Below are 10,308 nucleotides of genomic sequence, written 5' to 3' on the forward strand. Positions count from 1 at the left end.
GGTCCTGTTGGAGCTCTAAACCCGGTCCTGTTAGACCTCTAAACCTGGTCCTGTTGGAGCTCTAAACCCCATCCTGTTAGACCTCTAAACCTGGTCCTGTTGGAGCTCTAAGCCCGGTCCTGTTTGGAGTTCTAAACCCGGTCCTGTTGGAGCTCTAAGCCCGGTCTCCCATGACACGTTGTTTTTCCTTCTTTCAGCCAGTGTGAAAAGTGAAGAAAAAACCTCATCACTATAGAAAATCAAATAAAATTAATCTTTTCACAACCCTTTCTTAAAAAGCAGAATTTCGTGTTTGCACAGGTGAGATTTTACCACAGAATGAAGTGTTTGGTGTCACGCTCTAACGTCTTCTTTTTTCCACAATCTTAACTTTTCTTTTACAGTTGATCTGTCATCATGTCTCTCCATTTCGTCTTCTTAGATTACTGGAAAAAGAAATCCCAAACTCCTGCTGGGTTTTGGAGAAGGAAGAGTTTCAGGCAGGAGCTGCAGAAATGTTCCAGTTTGATGTTCTCCTGCTTCCTTGACATCGTTTGCCAAAAATAAAGTAAACTGAAGGAATACGTTAAAGATTTTGAACAAGGTTCAGTGAGCTGCTCTGGAAAAAAGTAAAGCTCCTAATGTATGACTTTCATTTTTATTACAAAGGACTGGTAATATGTGACTGACAGGGTAGTAATATAAAATCACTTCAACACTGACAGTTTTTCATGCAAATACTCAGCTAGAACAAACAGTTTATACTAAGATGTGAATCTTGAAGTTTTATTTGGTGTTTTGCATCAAAGATCCTGATAATGTCATCCTTGACTCCTTTAGATTAGTTCTTCTAACGCCAAAGTGACGCTGTGGCGTGATAACCTCCTACTTCCTGCATCGTAATTTACTACATCAGGAAGATTCACATTCAGTCAATTCTACTCATGTGTGGGTAAATACTGAACAGATCCAAGTGCAAAGTGTCAGTGAGGGTATATTGATTCATTCACAAATATTTTACCAGTTCCTGTGACACCCCTCAGTCCTGTGGCTCACTGATATCAGCCAGATATTATGCAGAACATCTGTGCAACCTGCACCAACTATAATCAGAAGTTTATTTGTGCAGCCATAAAGGGATCTGTACTTCTGTTCCTCCTTTATTCCTCAGGTGGTCCAGGTTTGGTTCCGGTTGGTTCCGGGCTTTTTGAACCGGTTCAGCCAATGACAGAGCAGTCTGTCTGATAACATGACACAGCTTAATGTTTAGCCTTAAACCCACAGACGCTCATACTGTCAGAAAGAGAAGCAGCCGGATCCATCCCCTGAACAAAATGCAGGAAAGGAAACGAACCGTGAGAACACAAGACGGAGCAGACCAAGGTCAGCCAGAACCATTAACTTTTTACTATAAGTTTACATTTTTAACAGATCCGTTGAAATTTAGCGATTTCCTTTTATTCAAACTGCATTAATTTTAAAAATACAGTAATAAGTGTCATTCAGTGCTAATGTTAAATAATTATTTTACTGAAAAGAAATAAAATCGTACCGCTCACTCAGCTGAAAGAACTGATGAACTAAATCTGGTTTGTAGCACAGACTGAAAACCTGTTGAAGATCTTCCAAGGATTGAACTGGTTAATCTGAGCAGTTAGCCTCCTAATCCACTTTAGAGCCAGAACTGCTGCGTCCCCAGATAAGATCAGACTAAAAACCAAACAAGACTGAGAACCAGACTGCACAAAACTAGGCTGCAAAACGATTCACTTCTGTTGGCATTCTGTTTTGTTCAAGTCTCAAGTCATCAGGTCTCTTCAGGTCCGTCTTCATGGTCCTGGTCCATCAGGTCTCTTCAGGTCCGTCTTCATGGTCCATCAGGTCTCTTCAGGTCCGTCTCCATGGTCCTGATCCATCAGGTCTCTTCAGGTCCGTCTCCATGGTCCTGGTCCATCAGGTCTCTTCAGGTCCGTCTCCATGGTCCTGGTCCATCAGTTCTCTTCAGGTCCGTCTAACCTGGACCTTCTGTCCGTTCTTCATGTCCAAACGTCTGCAGCTCCTTCAGGTTGGACGGTGCTGCTTGTGTCCAACAACCAGAGGTTCTCAGCTGGACGGAGGTCTGGGCTTTGACTGGACCATTCCAGGACCTTTAACTGGTTCTCCTGAAACCAGAGGAGGGTTCTTCAGGGTTTAGACTCATTGTCCTGCTGGAAGGTGGACCTCCGTCCCTGTCTCACATCTCTGAAGAATTTCTCTGTATTTTTCTCCATCCATCTTTCCTTTACCTGACCAGTTTCCCAGTCCCCACAGCATGATGCTGCCACCACCATGCTTCAGTGGAGTTCATGTCATTTTTCAGTTTTATATTTTTTAGAATTATTTTAAAAAATTATTTTTTAATTTATATTCATTATTTTTGGATTATTTTCTGTAGGTCTGTTATTTATATTCAAATTAATAATCCACTGAAATTCCAGATTAAAGGCAACAAAATGGAAATAATGTATTTACAACTCGTCCACCATTTCTAGAAGGACTCACACACACCCACACAGACCCACACAGACCCACCCACACACACAGACCCCCCCCCACTCACACACACAGACCCACACAGACCCAACACACACACACACACACACACACACAGACACACACACACACACACACAGAGACCCACACACACACACACACCCACACACACACACCCACACAGACCAAATCTCCAAAGACTGCCTCAGCAGCTGAAACATCCTGCAGGCGGTGAGGCTTGAATTAGAAGTAATAAAAGTTTCTAACAGGTCGGATCAAACCTCAGCTGTTGTTTCTTCGTCTCAGGGGCTGGACATGAACCGCCTGCAGAACCTGGAGGCAGCAGCGTCTTGTTCAGGCTCTATGTGTACGCGCTGCACGGCTGTCTCTGTGAGCTGGTTTTCACTGCTGTGTGTGGCGTGTGCAGTACCCAGGACCAGAGGCTGCTGGGTCAGAGCAGCCTGTGGGCACTGCCCATGTACGCCCTCGCCATCTACACCATGGAGAGGCTGAGGGCCCGGCTGCTGGCCCGGAACCAGCCGCTGTGTGTTCGACTGACGGTCTACACTTTATTCATTTACTCCTGGGAGTTCAGCTGGGGCTTGGTGCTGCGTGTGCTGGGGGCCTGTCCCTGGGATTACTCTGGTTTCAGGTACAACGTGGGAGGCCTGGTGACTCTGGAGTACGCCGTGCCGTGGGCTGCCGCTGCTTTCATCGCCGAGCAGCATGTGATCAGCAACACGCTGAGGATGAGACTGAGCTGAAACTTGTTTAGAATCAGCCACAAAAGAATTCTGCAAGCTACATGATGTTCTACTGTTTTTATATTAAAATAATTCTTCTGTTTTTAGACATTTTTTCACACTTTTGTCTGTATTTTCTAAAATAAACAAATAAAAAAGATGTTTTTAAGCTATGAATTGTCTTAGTTTGGACCCTTGCCATCTAAAGCTGATTATTGAGAAATTTTGAAACAAACTTATTGTCACAGACAAAAGATTCCAGGACAAAAAGTATCACCTGTTTTTATTTCTGATTTTCATAAACACTTCATCTGTTTGGCTGTGAAATGAATTAATGTTCATTAAAAAGGAAACTAACAGGTTAATACAAAGCTTTACTGAACAACACATCCCTTTATCCCTCTCTGCTGACATTAAAACTGATTTAAACTATGTTTGTTTGTGTTTTGATGGTTGAGAATTAAGGTTTCTTCCTCTCTGGGTTCTGGACGACAAACAAGGCAACGGTCCCCTCATTTCTCTGCCACTGGTACCTACAGAAACACATCAGAAACATTTTATTCATTGGAAGAAATAGATTATTTAAAGAGAAAAAATAAAGACAGTTGTCATTATTTCCACTAGTGGATGTTCCATCTTCAAGTCATTAATGATCATAAAGCTGCATCTTAAACATTACAGAGAGAAACATGTTTATGACAGATAAATTGGAAAAACAGGACACATATGGCTTGTTTGGAATCAACAAAACTTATTATTAAGCCATCTTTCTTGCTGCTGGGACTTCGGCTAAAATAAGCACACCAGCAAATCTACAACGAAATGTCTAAAAATGTAAAGATTGGGTTTTCTTTTGGATTTATTTTGCACTTGTTTCCTTGTTTGTGTCTGGTTCCTTGTGCCTCAGTCAGTATTCACTTCTCCTCTGTTTGCCCCTGATTGTCTGCCACGCCCACCTCCACCTGTCAGTTATTGTAATCACTCACCTGTGTTTAAAACCTGGTCATTTTCTCCACCAACCTGCTGGATCATTGTTGTTGTTTCTTGTTCTGCTCCTGGCCCTACCTTGCCATGCCCTGTTCCTGTGTTTGGATTTTTGTTATTGTTTGTTTTTGCTGCCACGTCAGCCCTTTTGTTTATCTGTTTGTTAAAGTTAATAAATTAGTTTCTTTTTAAAGATGATTTTGCCTCTGTCTCCCCTCGCCTTAACAAAAAAGCTAATAAATTCAAATGAAGCCTCGCAACGCAGACAGATGGATTTTTACGCTTCTGTGTGACCTAAAAGAAAGTGTTCGTTAACAAATACCTGCAGACCTTCAATTATCAGAGTCAACTTGGTAAAAAGAGGCACAAAATTTGTTTCATAGTTTTCTTGTGAAAATGTGTAAAACTTTGTGAAAGGATGATTTTTTCCCCTTCGACTGAATCAGTGAGTTTTCTGACCCACCTGCTCTGTTCAGGGACTAATAAACTGTCTCCAGCAGAGAGAGGGAAGGTCTCCTCAGCTGTAGTTACTCTAGAAGATCCCTCCTGACAACAACACAGACAAAGACATCAAGGCAGCATTAGCGTTAGCTGAGAAGCGTCATATGGTTGTATAATATCAGTGACATATAGATCCAAACCATCTGCCAAATCCAAACATCGGTCTGCTGCACTGATGTCTCTGTGAGTCCAGGTCCAAACACCAACACCTGTTGGCACCACGACAAGGTGGATCCTTTATGTCTGTCATGATCTACAGCTCATCTTATGCACAGAAGAAGTATGTACAGCGGGTTGCAAAAGTATTCACTCCCACAGCTTTCTATCAGCTGCACAGCTGTTTGGCAGCTGCAAATATTTTGCAACTTTACATAATTATTGGTTTGCTGCAAACTGATTTAATTTTGTTCAAATAAATCTGAGCTTTAGAGAAGAATTAACAGAAACTTGAACCAGCTTTCCTCCTGATTCGCTGTTAAGACATCCAACAAGAAATAAATTGAGTCAGTAAAGTAGTATTTCCCTGTTTCAACATCTGTCATCTGCTTTGACCTTTCCTCTTAAGTACCAACATGTTTTTCACTAAATCCTGAACTTTTGCTAAACAACAACGAGTGAGGGAAAGAAACCATTTGTTTACAATATCTTCTGTTTTATGAAACAACTTTTTTTTTTAAAAAGGCACTTTCCTGTACCTCTGTCTCAAACTGTGGTCCGAACAGACTGATGCCTTCGGACAGCGACGGCCTCTTTTTGTCCAGCCAGTCTTTGAAGGAGAAAGGGGACATCACATTCATGGTGTTCAGCTGGAATGGAGGTTCTCTGAAGACTTCATCTATTCATCCAAAAATAAAACTACAGCTGTTCATCATTTTAAAAAAATCATCAGATTAAACAAAGTAAAAAAGAATAACTTACTTGGGTCAGGTTTTCCTGTTTTGCTCTGCTTTGATGTCATAAATCTGCATGTAGAATGTATATCAATATAGCTTGATATAATGAGATGGTTTGTAAAGAAAGAGCCTTTCCACATAAGAAACAGTCTGCATCACTTCCAAACTCCTTCCTGCGTGTGACAGCTGACTGTGCTGCACCCAAGTTTAATTTATTTTAAAAATCATTTAACTTGGGCTGAAATGATTTTAACCCAAGGAAGCGTCACAAATTTCTGCTCTGAAATCATAAAAACTCCAGTAAACTGCAGCCTGGTGTTACTTTTTGTTTGTATGCATCTCATTTAACCTCTCCTCTTCTGAGCAACAGGTTGTCACATTGTTCTCTATCGCGGTTAAAGTAGACACAGGTGCTGATTCTGTACGACCCTAAACTCTCTGAACCTGTGCTGTCTAAGCTGCTGCTTGCTCCTTCTCCTCATCCTAAAAGTGAAGCCTGAGATTTTCTGAACATCCTGCCACATTCACCACATTTTTAGTCTTCCAGCAACCAGCTCTGAACTTGGGTGGAATTTGTAAGTGAGCAGCCTTTGTGCAGCACACACCACTTGCTATATAAAAGGTCTCGTACTCTTTGATTATTGGAATTAGTTCAGTTCCCAGATCCTTGCAGTAGAACCATCTCTCAAACAGGATGTCAGTGGTGTCATCCACGTAGTACCTGAAGTTAAAAACACACCAGTGTTAGTGCTGCTGTGCATCACTAAACAATCTAAAACACAGTACCATTGAATTGTTTATCTGGGTAGGAAAAAGGTTTTTGTAAATCCGCTCTAAATTAATAAATTGAGCACAATCAACATTATCAACTCAACTCGCATGACTGAAACAAAAAGTCTGGATCAATGGATTTATGGTGTCAAACTCCAGGCCTCGAGGGCCGCTGTCCTGGAGGTTTTAGGGTTTTCTGCTCCAACACACCTGATTCAAATGGTTTAATTACCTCCTCACCAAATCATCAGGTTCTCCAGGAGCATGGCAACAAGTCATCCATTTAAACTAGGTGTTTTAAAGCAAGAACACGTCTAAAACATGCAGGACAGCGGCCCTCGAGGAATGGAGTTTGACACCTGTGGTAGCTGCTCGTTGCTGTTGCCTAACAGCAAGAAAGTTGCAGCTAGGTGCACGTTTCCCACAGGAACTTGGTAAGGGCTTGGTGATTGTTTCTGAATGTGAATCTGTGTCCCCACACATATGTCCTCCATCTTTCAACTGCCCTCACACAAACAAGAGCTTTTTTAATAATGGAGTACTTGGTCTCAGCTGGAGACAGGGTGTGAAAAGCAGGAGGTTAACCCCAGCAACCAACAAAGAGCTGCCATATGTTTGGTGCAGGAGCTTCAGAGATGGCAGTCAGGTGATCTGGGCTGGGCTGCAGGCTCTCCTTAGAGATGGCATGTCCCAGGAATGGAATATTTGACTGACCAAATGAGCTTTTGCTGAAGATGATCTGTAGGCCCACGTCTTTAAGGCGCTTGTAGGTGTTCATCATGATGCATCTTGGAGTTCCCAGACATTATAATTTCATCCAAATAGTTCTGGACTTCTGGCAAACCTTTCAGAGCTGTAAGCATCATTTTGTGGAAGGCAGACAGTGCTGAAGCAAGTCCAAAATAAGTCTTGTGAACTGAAAAAGTCCATTGTATTATGAAAGCAGTAAGACTGCGACTATCAGGGTATAGAAGCAGTTGGTGGTCGGCTGAGCTTAAAACAATCTGGCTACAATGACATATTGATTTGTGGATGAATTGGCACGTTGCACACGTTATCCGCATGTGTGTCTGCATGTCAGCACATTAACTTTGGGGAGAAATGTCTTTCGAGTGCAGCCATGGCTTCATCAGATGTTGTACCTTCATCTGGAAATGTGTAGAACTGGCGCTGTCCTTCTGGACCCAAGCACTGAAATAAAACAGCACGTCGTCTTTCATCTGGCCATGCCTCACCTTGAGCATTTATGATGTACATTTAATTGTTGAATATTTCCTGCCAGGTTGTAAATGCAGTGGAAGGCTCACCAGCGTGCTACAGGAAAGGCAGTGAGTTTGGTACTGAGGGGCTCATTCTCGTCACTAAACTTATTGTAGCACTTGTAATGAAATTGGAGATGATGGTTAAATTCACAAAACATCTAATATAAAAATACCGCTACACTTTTAATTGTGTGATTTTTCTGTGTTCTGATTGCTTCATAAATGTGTGTGTATTAAAAATACATTTGCAAAACCACAAATTTACACACAATTTTTGTACACATTTGTGAATCATTCATTACTCTGAGACTTATTTCAATCCATTTTTGTCTCATAGTCTGCAATACATCAGAACAACTAAAACAAGCTTTACTTTATTTGTTTCTTCACATTTCTTAAAATGAAGTCCTGTTTTTTGATGACTGCTGCTCAAAAATCTGGAGGAATTGGATATTGAAAGTAAAGCCAGTAACCTCAGGCAGTCTGTCTCAGTTAGCAGCCGTCTCCTCTCGACCACCAGTCCAACAGTGTTGGCCTGTCTCTGGGGGGAATGGGGGATCCGAGCTGGAAGCAGAAACATCTACAAGTGGAGAAGAACACAATATATGGCAGAGTGTCAGAAACAGTCAGAAAAACAAGACTTACCAAGTCATTTCATTGGTCATTCAATACGTATCGAAACTTGTTCAGATTTCTTCCTAAAGATGTCAGGAGACCAGTTCACACATGGGAGGGAGGAGCAATTATCCCATTTCCTGAAGCTTAGGTACCAGAAGGACTTGTTGCTTTGAACTTGTTGCTGCACCAGCTTCCATCGGCAGTCTCTAATGAGCAGGGCGGAACCGGAAGAGACGTGGAACAAAAAGACCCGACCTGAGGCGTCTAAGACCCGACCTGAGGCGTCTAAGACTCGACCTGAAAGAAACCAAACGAGGAAACACTGAAACCAAATAATTATACCGTTCTGAGAACTCACCTCGCCCTCTTTGATGTGCACATCCTTGTGTTGACCATTTTCAATCACCTTTAGACACATGTCTCCCTTCAGCTGGAAGAACAGCTAAAGCAAAGAGCAGAAATACAAGATTTGTGTGAAAAGGTGTCCTAACGACTGCACCCTCACCTGCTGCCACGCCCCACCCAGGACCCTCACCTGCTGCCACGCTCCACCCAGGACCCTCACCTGCTGCCACGCTCCACCCAGGACCCTGGATTGAGTAAGAGTTTGCTGCTGCTGTCTGTTGATACGGTGAGTCTTTAACCTTCAGACTTTCTGATTGTAGGAACAGAACTGAGCCGACACCAGTTCTGGCTCTGGGCCTAAATAAACTGTGAGGTGGAATCTGTCGTGGTTATCAGGGTAAAAAGAAGATAAATCAAGACTTCAGTTAAATAATCCGAGTGTTTGGAAGATTTAAGACTACCTCCTCTCCTTCTTCTATATGATAATCCTTCCTGGTGTTTGGACCTCCAACAAACATGACGAGCAGCTGAGAAAAGTGCCTGATAAAAAGAAATCAAATCAATAAATTACAATGAGTATTCTAAATCCTTTGAAATACACGTAAATTTTAAACTCTGCTTAGCTGATATTAGCAAAAAAAGAACCAACATTGGACCACAGTTAATTAATATTCTAATATAAATGCAGTTATTGTTACTCACATGAGCTTGTTACACACCGGAGGCAAGAAAGCATTTTTGTTCTCTACAATCCAGTTGTCCACGTTGGCCTTACGAGGTTGGCTGCTCATTTTTACACTCACTGGGTTTTGTTGTTCAGAAGAAACTCTAACAGAAGTGACTCTTTCTGCTGTTTCAAAGTGAAAGTCCAAAAAGCAGAAGTGGGAGGAACTCCACACAGATGAAAGGTCGTCTGCACTTCTGTAATAAATTACAGCGTCGTTCTGCAGTAGCTAACTAGACTCCTTTCTAACACCAGATTTGAACAAACTGGTAGAAGAAAAATTAAGATTTTTAGGCCTTAATAATTTCAGTGTAGTAAGAATTAAGACATAACAAATCATAAGCTGTTACATTAAGTGCTGAAATGAAATGAAAAAGAAGAAAATAAATGAAGGCTCCAGAACTCAGTTACTGCATTGGCCAAAATCTACATGATCAATGTTTACAGTTTAATGAACTGTGTACAATAATATATACAGAAAATGAACCGTACACTTTCATATACACAGTTTAATTTACTGAATACAATATTATACACACTTTAATGAACTAACCTGTTTGTGCTTCCTATTTCCTAATAGGAAATGTAAGAAGAAATATTACTCAAAAACATTAGAAAATAACTAAAATAATAATAAAAATCTGTCAGAATACTACATAAATGGGTTATTGGAAACATACAAATCCATTATTTTTAAATCAAATGTACTGAACTTCAGGGACCTTGTAAAACTCAAAACTGTACAATTTATATTCAAAGTAAGAAACCATCAACTTCCACACAATGTTCAAAAAATATTTTGTGACAGAGTAGAGGGTTAAAATTTAATAGGGGAAGGAAATAAAAAAAACAATGTATGAGAACAAACAAAAAGAGTTTTTAAATATCAGTGTGTTGATCTGTGGAATGGGTTAAAAGATGAGCTCAGAGTTCAAATATAAACCAGCTTATAAAAC

General features: G+C 41.1%; 2 protein-coding genes across 3 annotated transcripts; one reads left to right on the forward strand and one right to left on the reverse strand.

The window, feature by feature from the left end:
* The first annotated feature begins 58 nt into the window (after positions 1-58).
* LOC108248914 (transmembrane protein 229B-like) lies at positions 59-3,423 on the forward strand. Its single transcript, XM_017437965.3, has 2 exons — positions 59-1,362; positions 2,818-3,423. The coding sequence occupies exons 1-2, from the start codon at positions 1,242-1,244 to the stop codon at positions 3,273-3,275; spliced, it is 579 nt and encodes a 192-aa protein (XP_017293454.2). The 5' UTR covers positions 59-1,241; the 3' UTR covers positions 3,276-3,423.
* Positions 3,424-3,520: 97 nt separating this feature from the next.
* Positions 3,521-9,505, reverse strand: haao (3-hydroxyanthranilate 3,4-dioxygenase). 2 transcript variants are annotated; one of them, XM_017437962.3, is made up of 10 exons: positions 9,331-9,504; positions 9,090-9,168; positions 8,642-8,725; positions 8,139-8,245; positions 6,264-6,353; positions 5,658-5,701; positions 5,435-5,574; positions 4,880-4,948; positions 4,702-4,784; positions 3,521-3,787 (listed from the first exon to the last, which is right to left on the reverse strand). In XM_017437962.3, exons 1-10 carry the CDS (start codon positions 9,417-9,419, stop codon positions 3,715-3,717), a joined length of 858 nt encoding a protein of 285 aa, XP_017293451.1. In that variant the 5' UTR covers positions 9,420-9,504; the 3' UTR covers positions 3,521-3,714. The 2 variants fall into 2 exon arrangements, with proteins under 2 accessions (XP_017293451.1, XP_017293453.1); XM_017437964.3 differs by lacking the exon at positions 8,642-8,725 and having other exon boundaries at positions 9,331-9,505.
* Between the last annotated feature and the right edge of the window lie 803 nt (positions 9,506-10,308).

Source organism: Kryptolebias marmoratus, linkage group LG22 (assembly GCF_001649575.2).
Source record: "Kryptolebias marmoratus isolate JLee-2015 linkage group LG22, ASM164957v2, whole genome shotgun sequence".
NCBI lineage: Eukaryota > Metazoa > Chordata > Actinopteri > Cyprinodontiformes > Rivulidae > Kryptolebias > Kryptolebias marmoratus.